Source organism: Bombina bombina, chromosome 4, assembly GCF_027579735.1.
Source record: "Bombina bombina isolate aBomBom1 chromosome 4, aBomBom1.pri, whole genome shotgun sequence".
In the NCBI taxonomy this organism is placed as follows: Eukaryota; Metazoa; Chordata; class Amphibia; order Anura; family Bombinatoridae; genus Bombina; species Bombina bombina.
The window spans coordinates 722,525,439-722,550,832 of record NC_069502.1 but is presented as its reverse complement, the minus strand read 5'-3'; the positions used below and the strand labels follow the sequence as shown (position 1 = coordinate 722,550,832).

The 25,394-nt window shown below is 38.7% G+C and overlaps 1 protein-coding gene across 1 annotated transcript in view; it reads left to right on the top strand.

Annotated features, from left to right (window-relative positions):
- LOC128656779 (deleted in malignant brain tumors 1 protein-like) overlaps nt 1-25,394 on the top strand; it is a 269,497-nt gene that overhangs the window by 214,333 nt on the left and 29,770 nt on the right. Inside the window, 4 exon segments of the mRNA XM_053710923.1 lie at nt 7,170-7,193; nt 7,828-7,860; nt 7,954-8,107; nt 18,533-18,753. Of these exon segments, the coding sequence (XP_053566898.1) occupies nt 7,170-7,193; nt 7,828-7,860; nt 7,954-8,107; nt 18,533-18,753 (432 nt within the window).

Here is a 25,394-nt window from a genome sequence, read left to right as displayed (position 1 = left end):
AACGTCCTACGCCTGACGGTTCCTTGCATCCATGTGGTTTCTTCTCTAAGAAATTGTCTCCAGCAGAGTGCAATTATGAAATTGGCGACAGGGAATTACTGGCCAGAATTTTGGCACTCAAGGAATGGAGGCATCTTCTCGAGGGTACTAGCGTGCCAGTGCTCATTCTTACTGACCACAAGAATTTAACTTATCTATCTGAAGCAAAATGTTTGTTGCCCGACAGGCCAGATGGGCCCTATTTTTGGCTCGGTTTAATTATGTGGTACCCTACCTGTCTGGTAGTAAGAATGTTAGGGCTGATGCCCTATCTCAACAATTTTCACCTCTGTCCAAGGAGGAGTCTGTACCTACTCCAGTTATACCTCCTGACCATATTTTGGCTACCATACATACTAATTTGACTTCTCCCTTGGGGGAGTAGATCCTGGCTGCACAAACCAATGCACCTCCTGAGAAACCTAGTGGTAAGTGTTTTGTTACTGAAACTCTTCAAACTAAACTTTTGCACACTTACCACTATCCTAAAGCCGCAGGTCACCCAGGCAAGAACCAAATGATTTGGTCTGTCACTCGACAATTCTGGTGGCCAGCTCTTCGTTCTGATGTTGCTGCATATGTTGCCTCCTGCTCAGTTTGTGCACAGAATAAGACTCCTCAACGTCTTCCTGTGGGTCTTCTTCAACCTATTGCTAATGGTGAGCATCCTTGGACACATCTTTCCATGGACTTCATTGTTGAGCTTCCTGTTTCCAATGGCAATATTGTTATCCTTATGGTGGTTGACCGTTTTTTCTAAAATTTCATATTGCATTCCCTTGAAGAAGTTGCCTCCCGCTCAGGAGCTTGCTTCAATTTTTGCCCGGGAGGTCTTCCGTTTACATGGGTTACCCAAGGAGATAGTGTCGGACCGGGGTAGCCAGTTTGTCTCCAGATTTTGGTGTTCCTTTTGTGCTCAAATCGGGATCCAGCTTTCCTTCTCCTCGGCATATCGCCCTCAATCCAATGGGTCTGCGGAACGGTCTAATCAAGCTCTCGAATAGTTCCTCCGTTGCTATGTCTCCGATCACCACAATTGGTCTGAACTGTTACCTTGGGAAGAGTTTGCTTGTAATAGTGCTATTAGTGCTTCCTCCAAGTTATCCCAGTTCATGGCGAATTATAGGTTTCAACCATCCTTGTTGCCCGATTCATTCATGTCTCAGGGTATTCCGGCTTTGGAGGAGCATCTCCGGCAACTCCGTTCCACGTGGGTGCAGATTCAGTATTGCCGTCATCGTTCTATGCAGCGCCAAACGTTCCAGGCTGATCATAGGCGTCTTCCTGCGCCTTCCTACCAGGTTGGTGAGAGAGTTTGGCTGTCCTCCAGCAACTTGAACCTTCGTGTGCCTTCCAATAAACTGGCTCCCTGTTATGTTGGTCCTTTTCGAATACTCCGACGGGTCAATCCTGTGGCCTACGCTCTTGACCTTCCTCCTGCAATGCGCATCTCCAATGTTTTTCATGTCTCCCTCAAGAAACCATTGGTTTGTAATTGGTTTTCCACTGTGTTGCCTCATCCCCGTTCTATCTTTGTTGACAACCATGAGGAGTATGAGGTCAGCAGCATTATTGACTCTCGAATGTCCAGGGGCCGCATACAGTATTTGGTTCACTGGAGGGGCTACAGTCTGGAGGAGCGTTCAAGGGTTCCCTCCTCTCATGTTCATGCTCCTGCCCTCCTCCGGGCCTTCCATGCCCGTTTCCCCAATAAGCCTTTTGTACTCTTGCGGGGGAGGGGTCGTTGAGGGGAGGGTACTGTCAGGGTTTTTTCCCTGCCTTGTTTGCCATGGGCTGCTGGCAGCCATTTTACTCACCTCTCTTGCTGACTCTGGTGCATACTGTGTGATGCTGCTCTTTTCCTGAACTTCCTTTTATGGCCAGACTGGTGTACATCATCCGTGTGAGACAGGATGCAGTCTCAGAATTGTGATGTCATCACTTATTATTTAAAGGGCCTCTGTTCAGTATGCTTTGCCCTTGTGTTGTCTCAGACCTGTTTTTGAGAGCGCCTGTGTATTAACTGGCTGTCTGACGTCCCTCCTGGTTCCTAAGCCCTAGCTTGTTCCTGACTCTGCTGTTCTCCTTGTTCCTGATTCCGGCTCATCTGACTACTCGCTTTGGCTCCTGGCTTGGCTCGTCTGACTATTCGCTTTGGCTCCTGACCCAGCTTGTCTGACTACCAGCTCTGGTTTTGATTCCTGCCTTGTTATTTGTCTTGTGGGCTTTTTATTATTTTTTGCTATTAATAAAGGTGTGATTATTTTTGCACTTCTCATCTCAGTCTGAGATTCACAAGAAAGAGCAGATAATTCAAAAACTCTTCTAGCAGAAGAGATGGCCAAAAGGAGCAACACTTTCCAAGAAAGTAATTTAATGCCCAAAGAATGCATAGGCTCAAACGGAGGAGCCTGTAAAGCCTTCAAAACCAAATTAAGACTCCAAGGAGGAGAGATTGATTTAATGACAGGCTTGATACGGACCAAAGCCTGTACAAAACAGTGAATATCAGGAAGCTTATCAATCTTTCTGTGAAATAAAACAGAAAGAGCAGAGATTTGTCCCTTCAAGGAACTTGCAGACAAACCCTTATCCAAACCATCCTGAAGAAACTGTAAAATTCTAGGAATTCTAAAAGAATGCCAAGAGAATTTATGAGAAGAACACCATGAAATATAAGTCTTCCAAACTCGATAATAAATCTTCCTAGAAACAGATTTACGAGCCTGTAACATAGTATTAATCACTGGGTCAGAGAAACCTCTATGACTAAGCACTAGGCATTCAATTTCCATACCTTCAAATTTAATGATTTGAGATCCTGATGGAAAAACGGACCTTGAGATAGAAGGTCTAGCCTTAATGGAAGTGGCCAAGGTTGGCAACTGGACATTCGAACAAGATCCGCATACCAAAACCTGTGAGGCCATGCTGGAGCTACGAGCAACACAAACAATTGTTGTATGATGATTTTGGAGATCACTCTTGGAAGAAGAACTAGAGGTAGGAAAATATAAGCAGGTTGGTAACACGAAGGAATTGTCAACGCATCCACACTGCTTCTGCCTGTGGATCTCTGGACCTGGACAGGTACCTGGGAAGTTTCTTGTTTAGATGAGAAGCCATCAGATCTATTTCTGGAAGACCCCACATCTGAACAATCTGAGAAAACACATCCAGATGGAGGGACCACTCCCCCGGATGTAAAGTCTGACGGCTGAGATAATCTGCTTCCCAATTGTCTATACCTGGGATATGAACTGCAGAAATTAGACAGGAGCTGGATTCCGCTGAAGCAAGTATCCAAGATACTTTTTTCATAACTTGGGCACTGTGATTCCCACCCTGATTATTGACATATGCCACAGTTGTGATATTGTCTGTCTGAAAACAAATGTACGGTTCCCTCTTCAACAGAGGCCAAACCGGAAGAGCCCTGAAAATTGCACGGAGTTCCAAAATATTGATTGGTAATCTCGCCTCTTGAGATTTCCAAACCCCTTGTGCTGTCAGAGATCCCCAGAGAGCTCCCCAACCTGAAAGACTTTCATCTGTTGTGATTACAGTTCTGGTTGCAATGGTAAACTAACCACCTAGTCAGAGATAGTCGAACATTGGTATTTAAGGATATTAATTGTGATATATTTGTATAATCCCTGCACCACTGGTTCAGCATACAAAGCTAGAGAGGTCTCTTGTGAAAATGAGCAAAGGTGATCGCGTCCGATGCTGCAGTCATGAGACCTAAAACTTCCTTGCACATAGCTACTGAAGGGAATGATTGAGACTGAAGGTTCCGACAAGCTGAAACCAATTTTAATATTCTCTTGTCTGTTAGAGACAGAGTCATGGACACTGAATCTATCTGGAAACCTAAAAAGGTGACCCTTGTCTGAGGAATCAAATAACGTTTTGGTAAATTGATCCTCCAACCATGTCTCTGAAGAAACAACACTAGTTGTTTTGTGTGAGATTCTGCAGAATGTAAAGACAGAGCTAGTACCAAGATATCATCCAAATTAGGAAACACTGCAATACCCCGTTCTCTGATTATGGAGAGTAGGGCACCGAGAACTTTTGAAAAGATTCTTAGTGCTGTCGCTAGGCCAAATGGAAGAGCGACAAATTGGTAATGCTCGTCTAGAAAACAGAATCTCAGTAACTGATAATGATCTGGATGAATCGGAATATGAAGATATGCATCCTTTTAGTCTATTGTGGACATATAATGCCCTTGCTGAACAAAAGGCAGAATAGTCCTTATAGTCACCATTTTGAAAGTTGGCACTCTTACATAACGATTCAAAATTTTCAGATCCAGTACTGGCCTGAATGAATTTTCTTTCTTTGGGACAATGAATAGATTTGAATTAAACCCCAGACCCTGTTCCTGAAATGGAACTAGTATGATTACCCCTGAAAGCTCCAGGTCTTAAACACACTACAGGAAAGCCTGAGCCTTTACTGGATTTGCTGGGATGTGTGAGAGGAAAAACCTTCTCACAGGAGGTCTTACTCTGAATCCTATTCAGTACCATTAAGAGACAATACTCGTAATCCATTGATTCTGGACATAATCTGCCCAAATGTTTTGGAAGAATCTTAATCTGCCCCCTACCAGGTGAGCTGGAATGAGGGCCGCACCTTCATTCAGACTTGGGGGCTGGCTTTGATTTCTTAAATGGTTTGGATTTACTCCAACTTGAAGAAGATTTCCAATTGGAACCAGATTCTTTGGGGGAAGGATTAGGTTTCTGTTCCTTATTTTCTCAAAAGGAACAAAAACGGTTATAAGCTTTAGATTTACCCTTAGGTCTTTTATCCTGAAGCAAAAAAAAAAACTCCCTTCCCCCCAGTGACAGTTGAAATAATTGAATCCAACTGAGAACCAAATAACTTATTACCATGGAAAGAAAGAGATAGCAATCTAGACTTAGATACCATGTCAGCATTCCAAGATTTAAGCCACAAATCTCTCCTAGCTAAAATAGCTAAAGACATAGATTTAACATCAATTTTGATAATATCAAAAATGGCATCACAAATAAAATGATTAGCATGTTGAAGCAAGCGAACAATGCTAGACAAATCAGTATCCATTTCCTGTTGCGCTAAACTTTCTAACCAAAAAGTTGATGCAGCTGCAACATCAGCCAAAGAAATTGCAGGCCTGAGCAGATGACCAGAATATAAATAGGCTTTCCTTAGATAGGATTCAAGTTTCCTATCTAAAGGATCTTTAAAGGAAGTACTATCTGCCATAGAAATAGTAGTATGTTTAGCAAGAGTAGAAATAGCCCCATCAACTTTGGGGATCTTTTCCCAAAACTCCAATCTAACTGCTGGCAAAGGATACCATTTTTTAAACGGCTTTCCTTAGATAGGATTCAAGTTTCCTATCTAAAGGATCTTTAAAGGAAGTACTATCTGCCATAGAAATAGTAGTATGTTTAGCAAGAGTAGAAATAGCACCATCAACTTTGGGGATCTTTTCCCAAAACTCCAATTTAACTGCTGGCAAAGGATACAATTTTTTAAACCTTGAAGAAGGAAGGAATAAAAGAAGTACCAGGTCTATTCCATTCCTTAGACATCATATCAGAAATAGCATCAGGAACTGGAAAAACCTCAGGAGTAACCACAGGAGGTCTATAAACAGAATTTAAACGTCTACAAGTTTTAACATCAAAAGGACTAGTTTCCTCAATATCCAATGTAATCAACACTTCTTTTAACAAAGAACGAATATACTCCATTTTAAATAAATATAGGAACAACCGGCAATGTACTATTACTGATGGACACATTTGCTGCATGTAAAAGCTTATCATGACAACTATTACATACCACAGCTGGAGATATAATCTCCACAAATTTACAACAAATGCACTTAGCTTTGGTAGAACTGTTATCAGGCAGCAGGGTTCCAACAGTGGTTTCTGAGATAGGATCAGATTGAGACATCTTGCAAATGTAAGAGAAAAAACAACATATAAAGCAAAATTATCAATTTCCTTATATGGCAGTTTCAGGAATGGGAAAAAAATGCAAACAGCTTAGCCATCTGATAGAGAAAAAGGCAAGAGACATATAGGAATGGGGTTTTAAATAATGAAAATATTTGGCGCCAAGTATGACGCCCAATGCAAACAGAATTTTTTTTGTCACTAACAACATCCGGAAATGACAGTCGCGTCATTGAAGACGCAACCTTGTGAAAAGAACTCGGTATCAACTAAGACACTGGAAATTATTAATTTTGCGTCATCGAACGTAACTTCGTGCCAAAAAATCTCGCACCAAGAATGACGCAATATACTTTGTCATTTTGCGCCTTAGCAAGCCTAATTTTGCCCACAAAATGTAATGAAAAACAGTCAATTTGAAAAAAGACTATACCCTAGGTAAAATATATATTTTTTTCTTCTATAAAATGCTTTTCCAAAATATGAAACTGACAGTCTGCAAAAGGAAATATACATAAACCTGACTCATGGCAAATATAGCTGAGAGTGTCTTTAGTAATGAAAATATACTTACCAAAAGACACCCATCCACATATAGCAGATAGCCAAACCAGTACTGAAACAGTTAGTAGAGGTAATGGAATATGAGAGTATATCGTCGATCTGAATAAGGGAGGTAGGAGATGAATCTCTACGACCGATAACAGAGAACCTATTAAATAAATCTCCCGTGAGGAAAACCATTGCATTCAATAGGTGATACTCCCTTTACATCCCTCTGACATTCACTGTACTCTGAGAGGAATCGGGCTTCAAAATGCTGAGAAGCGCATTTCAACGTAGAATCTAAACACAAACTTACTTCACCACCTCCATAGGAGGCAAAGTTTGTAAAAACTGAATTGTGGGTGTGGTGAGGGGTGTATTTATAGGTATTTTGAGGTTTGGGAAACTTTGCCCCTCCTCATAAGATTGTATATCCCATACGTCACTAGCTCATGGACTCTTGCCAATTACATGAAATAAATGTTTTTCATGAAAATCAGATTAACCTGTTTAAATTGATATTTAAAATAAGAGGAAGATTATGTTTGTGTACAACACATTTGTAGGGACAAATCTATTATTGTTTGGAATAAGCTAACTGTTTGTATTTTCTTTCAGCTGTTAATTCTACAACACAAACAGGTAATACACTTTAATAACAATAGTTTACAACTGCCTTATTTTTAATGGTTTTATAAGTTGAAATATTTGCTGTTATGTATGTAAAAGGGAAAAAAATAAACACAAACATGTTTTTGCACACAGAGACAAATTGTTACTGGACTGGACAGTCGTAAACCTCAAATAAACAACTAATTATCATTAATAAAATGACAGGAACATTTACTATCTGTTTAAAAACACAGTATAGTATACTAACATACATTTATGTCAACTTACAATTACAAATGATAAAGAGGTTGGTCATAATCCTTTAGAAAAAAACTGAAAAACATTACTTAAGTTAATTGTTTCGGCACCTGGGTAGCGCTTGCTAAATGTAGCCACCAATCAGCAAGCTCTACCCAGGGTGCTAAAAAGAAAATGGGCTGGCTCCTTAGCTTAGATTCCTGCTTTTAACATAAAGATACCAAGAGAACAAAGAAAAATTGATAATAGGAGCAAATTAGAAAGTTGCTTAAAATTGCATGTTCTATCTGAATCATGAAAGAAAAAAGTTTTTGATATTCCTTTACTTGTGAAAATATCACAGCTATAATTACATAGGTTGTGCCATCCAATATACTTCATGTTGACTATATGAACTTTAATCTAGGTTTCCAAAACATCAGCAACTGGGTAACATCTGGTGAGAACCTTTAAATTTGTTTTATTTGCTAAATATGTATAATTTCAAAAGGCAATTTTGTAATTACTTTTTATTCTGTTTATACAATTCTAGCTCCCAACTACACTTGTGGTGGTGTTCTGACAAACCCCAATGGAGTTTTCTATAGCCCTAATTTCCCGAGTGCTTATCCTAATAATGCCTACTGTTTCTGGGAAATACGTGTCAGCCCTGGTCATCACGTGGAGCTTCAGTTTCAACAATTTGAGTATGTGTTTTTTTTTTTTTTATAAATGATAGACAAATTAATCATTTCTACCAAAAACGTGTTTTGATATATAAATAAAAAAAAAATCTCATAATTATTTCCTATCAGATGTAAGACTGCTTAAAAAAGGATAGATATTCAAGAAATTCTTAATAAATTATACAGCCAAATTTTAGGCTCCATAAAACTTTCAAAAGTCCAAAGCAGACATTCAGTAGAGTCAATTATTAAAAAAATTGGAATATTTAAATGAACCAGTTTAGTGTGTTTTTAAGTATTTATCACAGGGGAAAAAAATATTTTTATCAACAGAATAACAGATTAATTTATAAATAAATTTGTCAGAAAGACAAATTAGATGTCAGCAGTGCTTTAAAAACTAGTGTTTTGTGTTGTGCATATTCACAGAATATTAAAATATATCAGAATTTCAGCGTGCACGTTCAATACAGGAACTTGAAAATGGCAAGATTTGTATTTATTCCAGTTTTACATGTGGTGAACTTTATTATTATTAATATTACTACTACTACTATTACTACTACTACTACTACTAATAATAATAATAATAGTAAGAACATTTGTTTAAATAATAGAAAAAAATATTTCCCTTTAACCTTTGAATATAACATTTCAATAGTGATATCCATAGAGTTTTGTTGTAAAATTCATTATTTGGATATTATATTCAATAAATACAATTAAAAGGACAATGTACTGTTAAATGTTTCCCTGTTTAATGTGTTTAAGGATCTATTTATCTGCTGGTGTATATTATACTAGCCCTAAAGCCCGTGTACATGGGCCATTTTTTGCACTACAGCGATCCCACCCCTTGCTCTCTCTCTATCCCCCCTCTCTTTTGTTCTCTCTTTCTCCCCTCTCTTTTGCTCTCTCTTTCTCCCCTCTCTTTTGCTCTCTCTCTCTCTCCTCACTTCTACTCTCTCTCCCCCCTCTCTTTTGCTCTCTCCCTCCCGCCTCTCTTTTGCTCTCTCTCTCCCCCCTCTCTTTTGCTCTCTCTCTCCCCCCTCTCTTTTGCTCTCTCTCCCCCCTCTCTTTTGCTCTCTCTCTCCCCCTCTCTTTTGCTCTCTGTCCCCCTCTTTTGCTGTCTCTCTCCCCCTCTCGCTTTTGCTGTCTCTCCCTCTCTCGATCCCCCCTCTTCTGCTCTCTGTATCCCCCCTCTTTAGAGCTCTCTGTCTCTCGGCATCTGGCCCCGCCCGGCCCCACCCATGTCACGCCCGGCCCCACCCACTCTGCACCCACCCGGCCACGCCCACTCCACCACACTGCACCAGGTCAGTTGGAAGGCCAGGCGTGTTTGTCCTCGCGCGCAGTCTCTACTGCGCATGACAGCTTTGGACAAACACACTTGGCCTTTTATTATATAGGATTATTTACAAAAAGCTCATTTGCATTTATTTTGTCCTTTAAATAGTGACAGTACTTCTGTCAGTTGTATCTACACTGAAAGTTGCAGAATTACAGTGTTGACTACAGAAAAGCTCTTTAAATAAGAAGCAGCAGATAAATTACACTCCCAATGGGGGGTGGGTGAGATGGGTACTAAAACCTTATTTTTCAAAGGCTCTCTCTAGTACAGGTATAGGCTTTTGTGTATAAAGACAGAGATAAGGTAAGAAGGTTTTTTGTGTTTAAAGAAAAAGTTTAGATATGGATGTCTGCACCTCCCCCAAGCTCAGCCCATTTGGAAGGGTCAAGGTTTCAATTTACAACTATTTCATATAAAAAATAAACTTAAAGTAACAACTCTCCTTACATTTTATACTCTGAAGATCATATACCAAGTCATTGGGAACATAATAAAGGGAAATCAATTTTACAGCACAATGTCCCAAATTTCATAGGACACTGTCCCTTTAAAAGTAGAAATGTCATAGTTTTTTTGTTTTAATTTGGCTTAAAACAATCTTTGGCATTGATTAAACAGTGATTATTTGATTATGTCAAAAGGAAGAACATGAGGTCACATGTACTGCTTGAATTCTTGATATTACTTCGGCCCTTATAAAAATACTTACTAAAAACAGACCTATGTAATATAAAACAAATGTTAAAAAATATGCTATTACTTGTATTATTTAATTAAAAATTACATTGAGTTTGATCACACTACCTTTAACATGCAATGAGCATTTTTCCTTAAATAGGCATTCTTTTCTTTATATATTTAAAGAACACTCAAATAAAGGAAGGGTATCATTTTTGTACAGGTAGTTTACAAAAGCTTAAAGGGCCAGTCAACATAGAAAATAATGTTATATAATTCTGCACACAGTGCAGAATTATATAGCATTTAGGGCTGCAACAACTAATCGGCAAGATTGATCATAAAAATAGTTGTCAAAGAATCTCATTATCAATTAGGTGGTCAGCGATTAGTTGGTTAATTGCACAGCACCAGCTGCTTCAATCCGATGAACTCCTGCACATGGTATCGTGCAAACATTTTTATTTATAATTTTTTTTCTATCCGATTAATCGGATGATTATTGTCCGATTAATCGGATAGAAAAATGATTAAAAAAATAAATAAATTCAATTTTTTTTGCACAATCTTAGTTGCAGTAGATCATTAGATTAAAGCAGCTGGTACTGTGCAACTGACCAACTAATCGCTGACCACCTAATTGATAATGAGATTTGTTGACAGCTATTTTTATGATCAAACTTACCGATTAGTTGTTGCAGCCCTAATAGCATTATATTAGTGCTAGATTTATAGAACCTAATATTGCCGGTGAATTGTTATAAAAAAGAGTGTTTTCTGGGGGGCGGAGCTTGGCCACGCTGGAAGATGGCCACTGTAGCTTAGAGCTCCAGCTTACTGCATAGGCCCGTAACTCTTAATCAGATATTTAAGGAGCAGCGGAACTACTGAAATTAGTGGGAGCTCAGTGGGGAATCGTCTCCTAACAACTTGAAAGAAGCTAGATCTCGGAGACCGGCACTTACGGTCAGCATATTACAAGTGCGCAACACAAGCCTCAGGCCACAGCCGGATCTCGGCAGGGAGCTCCACACACCACATTAGACTAACAGCCTAATTTTGGATCTTGGAGACCGGCGTTTGCGGATAGCATGCTACAAGTGCATAACACGAGCCTCAGGCCACAGCTGGATCTCAGCAGGGAGCCTACACACCACTTGAGAATAACAGCCTAATCGCTTAAAGGGGGACATCCATAGGGCGTGAGCAGACAGAGTCAACGTTACCTCTGCCCAGAAACGAAGTGACAGGGTAAGAAACTTTACTGCCCTCACTGGGTGCTGCACACAGCTGCGCTCACACAGACTGGGTACCTAGTTACCTAACAAAGCATAATCTTGGACACAACAAGCAACACATCGGTTACATCCACCACCCTGCATACCTTAAGTAACCGGAGGTCAAGCAATATATAAAAGAATAACTAGCTTCAATATAGCACCCCTATATAACTGGCCTGTATGTATATACTACATGTGTGAAATAGTCTAACACCTCTGACATCAAATTTAAGACAGGCAGCTCAAGCACCACAGAGGAGGAAGAACACTTGTGAAAACTGACTCAGCTTGGATAAACTAAAGTATACTGTAGACGGTGTTTGCCTACTAATAGAGACCTTCACCTTACAGAGCAGGCGCTCCTAAGATAGCACATTGGTGGAAAATAAAAGACAACCCATATTATCAAAGGTGTGGGACACTAAAGACCTGCCTGAATAATAATCTGGAATGCCCCAAAAGAAGAATACGACAGGAGAAAAAAAAATCCAAATCACGAAACATGAACCATTATCTCAAACCTACTGACCCTGCTACCTCAGAGGCAACAATACCCCACTCTGACTGAAAACAAGGGGCCTACACACAGACACCTGGGATGGCAGAGATCCCCTCAACATATGTTACTAAAGAGGATCTGAAAACACTATCCTCGAAAGAGGATATTAAGGGGGTTATGGCAGAAGTCAAGAGTCTCTTCGGTGAGCTCCGGAAAGACATCAATGAACTATCACATAGGGTCACCAACGTGGAACAAACCCACGAAAAAATAACAGAGGAGGTCAAAGACACATCTTCCAGAGCACAGTATAATACTGACATGATACACAGCCTAATGGATAAGGTAGAAGACCTGGATAACTGCGGCAGGTGGAATAATCTGCGGGTCAGGGGAATTCCAGAGACTATATATCCATCAGCACTTCAAGGATATTTGCAAGACTTATTCAGGACAATCAAAGGCACCCCAATGTCACCCATTACCGAAATAGAGAGAGCACACAGGGCTCTGCACCCCAAACCACCGGCAAAGGCACCTCCACGAGATTTCATCCTCCAAGAGCTAAACTTTAAAGACAAAGAGGAAATTCTGAAACATAGCAGAAACAAGCACCCGGTCGCGCACGCCAGAGTGAACTTACAGATCTTCTGTGACCTGAGCCCAACTACTTTACCAAAGAGGAGGGAGTTGAAGATTATTACAAGTGTCCTCCAGGAGCATAAGATCACTTACCGATGGGGCTTCCCTACAAGTATTATAGCCACTAAGGGGGATCACACTGCAGTATACAGAACCTTGGAAGATCTCGGTCCCTTCTGTCACTCATTGGGATTAACACCCCCCATCCCGAAACCTCCTCATGAAGAAGAGGTCGCAAATAAACCTAATGAACAAGACACTGGCAGGGGGCCACGATGACGATCTGTCTACAAAATTGGGAGAAGATCGATGGTCAGGTTTGCATGTGTCCTCAGTTGAAATGACTTTTTATGAAAAATGCACTGTCCATGCTGGAGATGATGTTCATTAGATGTTAGTCTTTATACTCTGAGATAGCTATTAAAAGATATCAAATGCTTAAAGTTATAGAAATGTTACTGTTGTATGTATGTGTCCCCATGGACCACACTGCTGATCCTATATTAACCATTTGGGCGCACTGTTTGTGCGCAACTAACTCGGGCCCTTTTAGGTCCTAGTTGCTCCTTTATATATCTAAAAATTTACAATCATGGGATCTCCACTGTGTTCTTGGGAATTTGAAGGGATTGATGGTGTAGCCACTGATGCTACTCATATGTTATTATTTTTTCACTGTTTTCAGTTCAGGCTGTTTAGTTAAGCTCCTTATATTTAATGTTCTAAGGGCCTAGCAGGGCACATCCCTCTAGACTTACTTTCTTGTAACGCAGTTGTACACAGTCGATATTGTTGCAGATTGTTGATTTCCCATTGTAAACTTCACATCACTTGGGGCGGGTCCCTAAGCTCTATACATAACCCACTGACTTACCTTCTTGCTCAACCCACTCACCCATAACATTCCCCCTAATATATCATCCACCCGACTGGGCGGTCTTAAGATGGCGGTGCCACATACAACACATAAACTACACCCGATTAAACTGATAACAGTGAATGTTAAGGATCTCAATAACCCGGGAAAACGCTCCATAGTGACCAGAGATTGTCAAAAAATGAGGGGGGACATTGTGTTTCTCCAAGAAACTCACTTTATCAGATTTAAGGAACCCAAGTGGTACAATCATGCATACCCAAATGCTTACTTTTCCTCAGGTCCACACAAACAAAATGGAGTGGGGATTCTCATCCACCACAAGCTTCCATTTAAACTATTACAACTTGAGAAAGATAGGGAGGGCAGGTATATTATTCTTATAGGACAACTACATGGTAAATTGATCACCCTTGCTAACATTTACTCCCCTAACACAAAACAGGATAACTTCCTAAAAGTTGTCACTCGTAAAATCCAGGAGGTATCTAGAGGAGTCCTTTTTTTTTTGGGGGGGGGGACCTTATTGCTCCATTAATCCCGCAGTCAGACACTTCTAATGGAGTGTCTAGCGTTCCACACCATACACTGAAACAAATCAACTCATTACTCAAAAACCTCTTTCTACATGATATATGGAGAACCATGCACCCAAGGGATAGAGACTTCACTTTTTATTCAAATCCCCACAAGAAATACTCACAGATAGACTACTTGTTTACTGACTCACAGGGCATATCATATATCACACATAGTTCCATTACCTCTATAACTTGGGCGGATCACGCAACCGCTTTCTGTGACATTGCATGGCCAAACTCATTTGATACCCCCTTCTTGTGGAGACTTGAATACACTCTATTGGATAATCTTGAAATAAGAACAGACGTAGAGACCTCTATGACTGAATATTTCACCATTAACTCACAAGATAACCTCCCACTTACATTGGTCTGGGAGGCACATAAATGTGTTCTACGTGGAATTTTAATTAAACATAAATCTAAACTAGTTAGACAACACCGAGAAAAATACAACTCCATACTTCAAACCATTCATGCACTAGAAGAAAAACATAAGAGACACAACAAATATCACATTAGAAACTGAACTTCATCAAGCCAGACTTGACTTCAGGGCACTCCTGCAGGGGGAAAACCAGCACTCAGCTTTAAAACTCAAACAAAAATACTATGAGGGTGGGGACAAGGCGGGCAGACTATTAGCGAGAGCACTCAAACGCCAGAAACTATTTGAGTATATATACTCCATGAAAGACGATCAGGGAAGGAATAGGCAAGATAGCTGCCACATAGCGAAAGTCTTTCGTAACTACTATGACAAACTATATAATCTTAAAGGTGAAGGGGAAGACACTCATACTCAGAAAATACAAGATTACCTGACCCATACAAGTTTACCCTTACTGACAACAGAAGAATCTGACGGCCTAGAAGCTCCCTTAACCCAAAAAGAAATAGCTAGGTCAATAAAAGAACTCCCAAATGGGAAAAGCCCAGGTCCTGACGGACTGAGAAACAAATATTATAAGACCTTTCTCCCCTTGCTTTTACCCTACCTACAAAATTTATTTACTGAATTAACTGAAACAGGAACACTACCCAAACCTATGTTATCAGCATATATCACAGTCCTACCAAAACCTGGGAAGGCTCCAGATAAACCTGAAAGTTATAGGCCCATATCCCTTCTTAATAGTGATATTAGGATCCTGGCAAAAACTTTAGCAACACGTATTAATAGATATCTTCCAAAATTAATCTCTACTGACCAGGTGGGATTTATCCCTGGCAGGGAGGCCAGGGACAATACTCTGAAAATCTTCCACCTTATAGCCTATTCCAAAGCGCAGTCGATACCCCTTGCTCTGTTGTCTACGGATGCAGAGAAGGCTTTTGACAGAGTGAGTTGGGCCTTCCTGCAGGGTACTATGGCGAAAATGGGATTTGGTGACAAATTTTTAAAGACAGTCTTTGCCCTGTATTCACAACCAAACGCACAAATAAAGGTTAATGGTATTCTTTCTGACCCCTTCTATATTACTAATCGGACAAGGCAGGGTTGCCCCCTTTCACCTGCACTATTTGCTATCGCAGTATAAGCACTAGCCAGCAACATCAGACATAACCCCGAGATAAAGGGCATACAGATAGGACCCATTGAAAATAAGCTAGCCATGTATGCCGATGACTTACTGTTAACTATAACAGACATAGAGACATTTATACTGGCCGTCTTGACAGAATTCACAAAGTATGGGGCAGTGTCCAACTTTTTACTCAACCTTACGAAGTCAGAGCTCTTGGGTATATCGCTACCACCAGAGACACAGACATGGCTCAAGGGTCACTCCCCCTTTATACAAAAGAACAGTTAACTGAAATACCTGGGAATCCACATTTCGGGATCTACTTTGGAGGTCTTTGAAACTAATTATGCAAAATTAAAAAAGGAGATAGCTAGAGATTTCTCCGAATGGAGGAATAAAACTATATCCTGGCTTGGCAGGATCGGTGTCATAAAGATGAACATCCTGCCAAGGATATTATACCTACTTTAGACTGCGCCCATTGCTCTCCAACACTCCTTCATACCCTCATTACAGTCCTTAATTGAGGAGTATATTTGGAATGGCATCAAGCCAAGGATTAATAGGCAGACCCTATATCTCCCGCGAGACCGGGGGGGCCTGGGAATACCCCACATCCAATCTTACAGAAGAGCCGTTCTACTTCATAGAGTGGTGGAGTGGTGTTGGGCTAGCGATGACAAAGCCTGGAAACAGGTGAGCGCAAACACTATTCATATGACTAATTTAGCCACTTTGTTCTGGACAGACAAAAAGTACAGACCCACTAACATTTCAAAGTTACCATTATTGGAGGAACTGCTTAATGAATGGGATAGAGTAATTTCCACGGACTCACACATCTCCACCAAATACGCGCCCCTTACACTTATATACGATAACCACGACTTACCTTTGCATATAGTGGCGACAGCCAGCTCACCTGCACTCCCACTGAACTGTATAGGCAATTTAATAACACAAGGGAGGCTCAGGACTCCTCAGGAGTTACTGGAAGATCACCCGGCTTTGGCCAATTCCTGGTTTGCATATACTCAAATGCGGCATTATATCAGTACCCATAAATATAAACATCTCTTCGCTAGGGACATGACAAACTTTTAACGGCTATGCACATCCTCCCATACACCTAAACATGTGATCTCGATCCTATACAAAATTATCTTGGCCTTACCTGAGAATACCCTCCCACAATACACTTCACAATGGCATAAAGAGCTGGGCTACACTTTCACAACTCTAGAGTGGAAGCAGATGTTTCTTTGGGGAAAAGAGTGTCGGTCTCAGCGCGCACACAAGAATCACACTACTGTTGAGTAGGTGGTACCTTACACCAAATAGACTAAAAAAAATCTATCCAGCCACTATGGGGAGGTGCTGGGGAGGGTGCGGGATGGAAGGGACACTGATACATGTCTGGTGGGACTGCCCACTACTAGAATATTTTTGGGAGGAGATTTGGGTAGAGATATGTTCGATCACTGTATTGATAATTCCCAGAACTCCTGACACATTGTTATTCCATTTTCCATTCAAATTCCAAACTCAGGCCCAAAAGTCTCTACTCATTCTGCTGCTGTCATGTGCCAAGATTCTAATCCCTCTTAATTGGAAGTCCACTACTATACCCACTTTATCAGATTGGAGAGCAAAGGTGAACACAACACTACATCTATAAAGATACCATTACTTACTAACAGGACAATTGGAAATACATGAGACAATGCTAACAATGTGGTCCGCAAAACACCCAGACAGCAGCCCAGTCAGGATTGACCAAGAGCTGTGATCTAACAAAGGGTGAAAGGTGCTCACTGGTTGAGTTTGCCTGGAGGGAGGAGTGGGGATCTGACCAGGGCCCGCCCTGGACGTCTGAATACTAACATATTTTTGTACATCTTAGCTTAGACTGTGTACCGATTTCTCAAGTAGGAAGCAAGGTTAAACCTTGCACGAACCTTTATATATAAGATAATAAAATATCATAGTTATTTTTGGAATATGTTTATGAAAGTAATAAAAATTAAAATTGAGATCTCTGATGGGAGTTGTAGGGGGCCCCTTGGTGGGAAGTATATAACTCATTCTTGCATTTCTAAACAAAACCTGGGGTTGATCCCCCCCTGTTAGATCTCCTTGTCATATCTGAATTACAATCTGTCAAATAAATGCAAGATGTATCTTTAAGTGTTTTTGTTGACAATTGTTACTTGTATGCTTTAACAAAACTTTCAATAGATATTTTTTTTTAAAATAAAAATGAGCAACAACCTATATCCATGGGGCTATTGTATGGACTTCCCTGTGCTCTCAATCAGGGAGTTATAAACCTCCATATCTTGCCACATAAGATTTAGCCCATGTTAAAATTGTTTTCATTGATCATCCGTTATTTATGTATTCTTATGAAAACTTGTTATGTATATTTTTATGATGCGCAATAAAAATTATTAAAAAAAAAAAAAAAAAAAAGAGTGTTTTCCAGATCCGCTCTCTGTACTCTACTGAGCGGGTCTGTTTTTTACACTGAGCGCATATGGCCAGCTGTCTAGTAGTCACAGCCCGGGCCGACCACTCCATTACACTCAGTGCAGCTCGCTCCTGCTCTGTCTGACAGCGGGAGCGAGCTGCACTGAGTGTAATGGCGCGGTCGGGGCCGGGCTGTGACTAGACAGCTGGCCAGATGCGCTCAGTGTAAAAAACAGACCCCCTCAGTAGAGCACAGAGAGCGGGTCTGGAAAACACTCTTTTTTTATAACAATTCACTGGCAATATTAGGTTCTATAAATCTAGCACTAATATAATGCACTATGTGCAGAATTATATAACATTATTTTCTATGTTTACTGGCCCTTTAAATATCCCTTTCTTTAAAATGACTAGCATGTTACTAATAAATATATATCTAATAATTTAAATACATTAATGCATGCCATGTAACTTCTCAAAGGAATTCTTGTAAGAGCAAGTCTTCTCTTTAGGAATTATTTTTTTTTTTCTTCATAACAGCTTGGAGGTAGGATCTGGATGTGTATACGACTCTGTGACTATATATGATGGCCTCCCACTGACCTCTCCTCTGATTGCAAAAATATGCACACCTGGTCAAAACACTTCATTCATCTCTACCTCAAATATAATGGGTGTTGTATTCCAAACTGATTCTAGCGTCCAGTCATCTGGTTTCCAGGCTGTTTATACATCAACAAACAGAAACAGCAGCTTGCCAGGTAAATAAATGTATATTTTTTAAAGAGGTATTGATTGCTTTTGGTAAAATAGGGGTCCATCACTATCCTTTAGTAAAAGCTATTTGATGCTTTTCAACAGAAAATCACAATAAAGTCTATGGAGATTTTTGTAGGTAAATCATTTGATAAACTTTTCTATGGGATTGTGGTCAATTCCATAAGTTAAAGGAGTTGCAAAATCAAATTTGAAATCTGAAATCTTTAATTTCAGGCTGTCGGTAAGTAAAATAGTAAAATGACTACAATTTTAAAGATTATTAATCTGTAATTAGTGAGATTTCTTTCTGTGTAAAAAAAAAAAAGGGGTCAACCACAATCCTGAAGAAAAACGTATTAAATTATTTATTTACACAAATCTCCATAGACTTAATGGTGATTGTCATAGTAAGTGCTGTTAGTGCGCTCAGAAATAGACATGTGCAATTCGGTTCGGTTCGATTCGGAAATTCGGAAAATTCGACAAATTCGGAGATTCGGATCGAACCGAATTTCCAAATTAAAATACTGCCGAATTTACCGAATAAATCCGAATTAGTTTGGATTTATTCGGTAAATTCAGATGGACATGGATTACACTAGTATTGTACAGTATATTAAGTTATATCACTCTGCTATGGGTTACACCTAATATACAGTACATAATACTAGTCTAATACACAGCACACAAACCGAAATTCCGAATTTCCTTGTTCTTTGGATGATCCTTGGTACTTCTTTTGCCCACAACCTTCTGGACCCTGGCTTGTCTGAGACTATTCTCCTGGTCTTTGATTTTGCTTGATTTCTTCCTATCTGGTTCTGACCTTTTGACTTGGACTTTGACTACTCTACTCTGTCTTGTTTTGTGTAATTGGCTTAATCCCTTCCCATTGTTATCAACCTGCTTTACCTGACTTTAACTTTGCAACTTGATTTGTCATTTCCTGGGTCTTATCCTGTGTTGGGACTGTATTTTCTTGTCACCCACTTTCCAACCTAAAGATCCTTCCCTGGATGGACATTATGGGCTAGATTACAATATTTATATGCTTATATACATTTATATATTTACATACACATATTAACACATAGATAGATATGTATATATTCATATACATATATATTTTACATCTGCTGCCCATTGCTGCATGATTTACCACCTTTGCTGCACAAGTTCTCATGCAGTGTCTGACGGCATTAGAATGAGGCTCTTATTGGAGTCTATGGAAGTGTTCTTTCGTGAGCGCAATGCTTCCGTGCAATGCAAATGTGAGGTCGCATTGCACCTAACTTGTAATACAAGCGCACAATTGCGTGTGCTGGTATTACTCAGTTAAGCGCAAGTATCGATTTCGCTGAATCGATACTTTGCGCTCAATTTGTAATCTAGCCCTATATTGCTGGCCATGATAGTGATTTCCTGTTGAAAACATGTCGATATGTTTTACTAAATGATTTTGATCAACCCCTTAATTTGTTCTTATTATTATCCTTAATGTTGTACTTTATAAACAGATATATGAAATATGCTGAAATAAAACAAGAGATGACAGTCATAAATGCATATTGATGTATATTTGTGTATTATTTAGATACATAACACATACTGGGATTTATCACAATCCTTTAGGAAAATGTATCTAATAATTATCAACAGAAAATCACCATTAAAGTCTAAGGAGATTTTTGTAGATAAGACACTTAAAGGGCCATGATACCCAAATGTTGAAACACTTGAAAGGGATGCAGCATAGCTGTAAAAAGCTGACTAGAAAATATCACCAACATCTCTATGTAAAAAAGAAAGATATTTTACCTCAAAAGTTCCTCAGTAGCCACATCCCATCGTGAAGGACTTCTAAGCTGCAAATCAGTATGTCTGTCCCGGGACAGCTAAGGGGTTGAGCCTTGTGCACTCTAATCTTATTTCCCTATTCAGTTTAAGGAAGCTTACCATGAAATCTCATGAGAGTTAAAGGGACATTAAACACTAAATACATGCTAGATAGAATGATGCATTCAAAGAAAAGATTAGTCCATGACTAACATATAGATATATTTTTTAAAGTTTCATTAGTTGTTTAAAAAGTGACAAAATAAGTGTGTAAAGTTTTAGTGCCTATAAAACACTGGGAGCTGCCATGTTGTAACTTGTGTTACCTTCTCTGCTGTGGCCAATTAGGGTCAGTTATAAATAGGTCTCTAGAGTGTGCAGCCTAAGGTTGTGCTGGATTTAACAGTGTTGTGCACTTCCATTTCTAACAGGAACCGAAAAGCTCACAATTTCAGAATGGAATTACAGGCAAAGAGGACCAAATAAATAATGAAAGTATATTGCAGAGTTGTTTTTATTATATACAATTTATCATTTTATATTACCATCTCAAAGTGTTTAATGTCCCTTTAAGTCAAATCTCATGAGATCACAGTAAAAGAGTTCATAACCTCAGCACTGCTGATGCTGATTGGCTGCTGTTCATTTCTTCATTGTTTATTTTTTTTTAACCTGCAGCTGGGCAGCAGCTGAGTAAAACTTTTTACACAGAACTTACTCTGGTGAGCTGAGGAAATTGTGAGGTAAAATATCTTCCTTTTTTACATAGAGATCCTAAGGTGATATTTTCCTGTCAGTTTCAAGTGATTTAGCATTTGAGTATTATGTCCCTTTAAGACAGTTTTTCTAAAGGATTGTAATCAACCCCTATTTGTCAGCCTTCAATTAGATGACTAGGGTGAAATACATTATTTGAACGGTGTCATTTCATATCACAGTTTAATAAATTCCACAGTTTGAAGTTTGCATTGTGAAATAAATAGTCCACTCTTTAATTTGCTTATATTTTTTTTATAAAGTCAGTTGCCTAGCTGCAATACAATCTGTAAGTTAGGCAAAGGGTTTTAACATAGAGATACATACATATACATTTCTAATTATGCATATATGTATGTATATATATATATATATATGTGTGTGTGTGTGTGTAAACACATACATACCTATGTACACATATATAGACATATATAAGTACATTGGAGCCCTTAGAAGTCAAAAAGATGAAAACATATAACATTCTGATTATCCTAGCTTTGTGAAGGAATAATCTAGATTTTATTAAAGACACATAGACAAATATTTTGCTATCTCTTTCTTTTAGTGTGCAGCCTTTTAAAGTATAATAATAGAGAGATAACAAATGTACATAACAATTGAACTAACACAGTATAGTTAAAATTTTAGAAATCAGACAGTAAAACCAGTATAATACAATAGAGACTGGCCAGTCAGAATAGATCATACCACAATAAACTGTCCAATACAAAACACCAAATCCTCTTTCTTGCCAATGATGGTGAATTGAAGAAAAAAATAAGGATATTTTAGAAATACAGAATCCAGAATATGAGTCTTAAAAACCACTCTGGAAGGAAGGAATTCTTGAAATTGTAAAAACAAAGAAATTATTTTTCTCCATGAGGGAACACTTAGGGAAGTTGATTGCAGAATATCAGGTAGGAATCCTTCCACTAGAAGAAGATTCTCATTGAATTGGAGCTAAAATAAAACAGATTATATAAATATTATAAAGGGAGGGTAATAATATGGGAGGGCAATATTCATCTCTGTATCTTTAATAAAATCTAGATTATTCATTCACAAAGCTATGATAATCTGAATGTTATTACAAGCACAGAGACTTCATATTTTGCTAGTTTAAAGTTATCTTAAAATAAATTAAAAGAAGCGTGTTGAATTGGTTTTAAATAAAATTGCTTAAATATAGAATCAGAAGACCAATCTGCAGCATTGATAATTTGTTGAAGAGGAGCAGATTTAAAAAATAGAGGAACAAGAAACGTTAATGGATCTATAAGCGAGACCCAAATCGAATAAGGAAGATAAGAAATTAACTACATGGCAGACATCGGTTGAAAAGGGATCGAGATTCATTTGTAAAAACCAGCTAGACCATTTAGACCATGCTGCCTTATAGCATTTATGTGTACTGTGAGCGATGGAATTTTTTACGAGATTTTTAGCTCCTTCTGAAAGGTCATCGAGAGAGAAAGGTCCCCCGAAATCATCCATGCTACTAGATTGAGGTAATGAGATAAAATTAGGGGATGGAAGTCTCTGTCTGGATTTAATAGATGAACTTGAGTGTGAGGAAGAAGAAGAGGTAGAAGGTATGATAGTTCGAGTAGAGAGGGGAACCAAGGTTGAGTTGGCCAGAAGGGAGTTATTAGTAAGGGAGAAATCTGATCCCTCCGAACAATTGAAATTGTTCTTGCAATCATTGAGAAAGAAGGAAAAGCATAAGATCCTAGAAGAGGCCAAGTTTGAAGAAAAGCATCTATTGCTTTGGCTTCTGGATCTGGACGCCAACTGAAATACGGGAGCGATTAGAAGCTCAATCGAGAGGCAAATAAATCTATAGAAAAATGACCTCTCAAATCTAGAAGAAAAAGATAAACATTTCGATTCAACTTCCATTCGCTCGCATCCTTCAGATAGCGAGATCCCCAATCTGCTGAAACATTCGAAAGACCAGGAATGTATTCTGCCTTGACTTAAATATTCTTGTCTAAACAAAAATGAATGAAATCCTTTGCTATAAAAGAAAGATCTCAGGATTTTGTACCTCCAAGACAATTCAGTTAACGAACTGCTGACACATTGTCCATGAGAAGGAGAACCTGCTAAAAGTTACAGACAATTTATGTGAAGATTCTTTTCCCCATGAGACCACTTTCCTCTGGTTCTCCCAAACCTGAACTGCTCACGTCTGATTCTATCACTAAATCTGGGGATTTTCCAAAAATGGCTCTCCCGTTCCAAGCTTCCATGTTTGAAAGCCACCAGCGAAGTTCTTCTTTTGCTTCTTTTGAAAGGGGAACCATATGACTGTAAGAAAGACCTTGTTGAAGATGATACATTTTTAATCTTTGGAGTTCTCTGTAATGTAGAGGGGCTGGAAAATACCCTGAATAGGATGATGAAAGTAACCCTACTATCCTGGCTATTGTTCTGATGAATACAAATTGTTTTGATAGGGTTTTGGAAATCTCTTTTTTGATATTCTTTAATTTCTAAATTGGTAAACTGAGAGTTGAATTCAAAGTATTTATTTGGAATCCCAGAAAAATAAGGGATTTTGTAGGATGAAGGATAGATTTTTCATTGTTTATAATGAAACCTAGGTTCTCTAATATGGCTGTTGATAGATGATTTTTTAGAATAAGGACATTTTGATTCATGATGAGAATATCGTCTAGATAAATTATAATCTGAATTCCTCTTATTTGTAACCATGAAATTACTGGTTTTAAAAGTTTGAGAAAAATCCAAGGGGCAGATTTAAGACCAAAAGGAAGGCAAGTAAAACTCCAAAATTGGTCTTTCCACATAAAGGTTAGAAATTTCCAGTGAGAGTGATGAATTGGGATTGTGAAAGATAAGCATCTGAGAGGTTTAAATTAACTAACCAATCATTGTCTATTAAACACTCTCTTAAAAGATGGATACCTTCCATTTTGAAATGACAATATACAACAAATGAATTTAGAATTTTTACATTTATGACTGGACGGAACTGACCATTTTTTTTCACCAGAAACAGATTTCTAAGAAATAAATCTGGGGAAAAAGGAACCCGGATAATAGCGTTTTTTATAGAAAGATTTTGAATCTCCTCTTGAAGCAGAATTAGGTCTTATTTTAAAAAGTGAATTGAATTGGGATAAACTATTTGAGTTGGATAAGAGATGAAGTCTACTAGGACTCCTAAAGGTAGATTGAATTACCCATTGTTCCTGAGTAATGAACCTCCAGTTCTTTGTGAATTGAAGGATTCTTCTACCAGCTATATGAGGGAAAGAAGGAAAACGAGAAAAATTTGGAAGATTTACCTTGAGGAAAACGGGATCTCCCTCTAAAACGGAAGCTTCTTTGGTTTCACGTACGGGCTCTGGATGGAAAAAATTGATTGGAGGAGTCTTGAAACTGTCTCTGGTTACCAAAGGTTGATTGATTGAATTGTTGAGATTGGGAATGTGTGAACTGAGGCCTAGAAAAGGAGGTTCGGCCGGGAAAACAACCTCTAATTCTCCCGGCCCTGTCAGAGAAATTGTTTTGGAATATCTTTTTGAAATATGTTTTAACCTTATTTAATGTTGAAAATGTATTCTCATATTTATTTAGATCTTTTCAGAAAGGATCACCAAAAAGGAATCCATCCTCATCGGACTGAAGTTCATTAGTAGCAGAATCAGACATCTTATAATCAATCTTACGTAGGATATTCTTACATCTTTCAATTGTCATAGATATATTTGTATTTCCTATAAAACTTAAAATGTGTTAGACCCACTATCTTACAGTATTCAATAAGTTTGTTTTCCACCATAGATAATAATTCTAAAAATCTAGTAATAGGACCTAATGAATCTAATAATTTGTCCTGACAGTTTTTCTACGATTTATCAACCCCTTTTTTTACTTTATAGCCAGGTGTACCAATGAATTTCAAAATGTTGGGGTCTATCTCAGGGGAGATGTTACTGTTTTTGGGTAGAAGCGGTCTAGGGCATTCAGCCCTCATTTTATTACATGACTTTGGTTTTAAAGGATTTATAATTTGGAA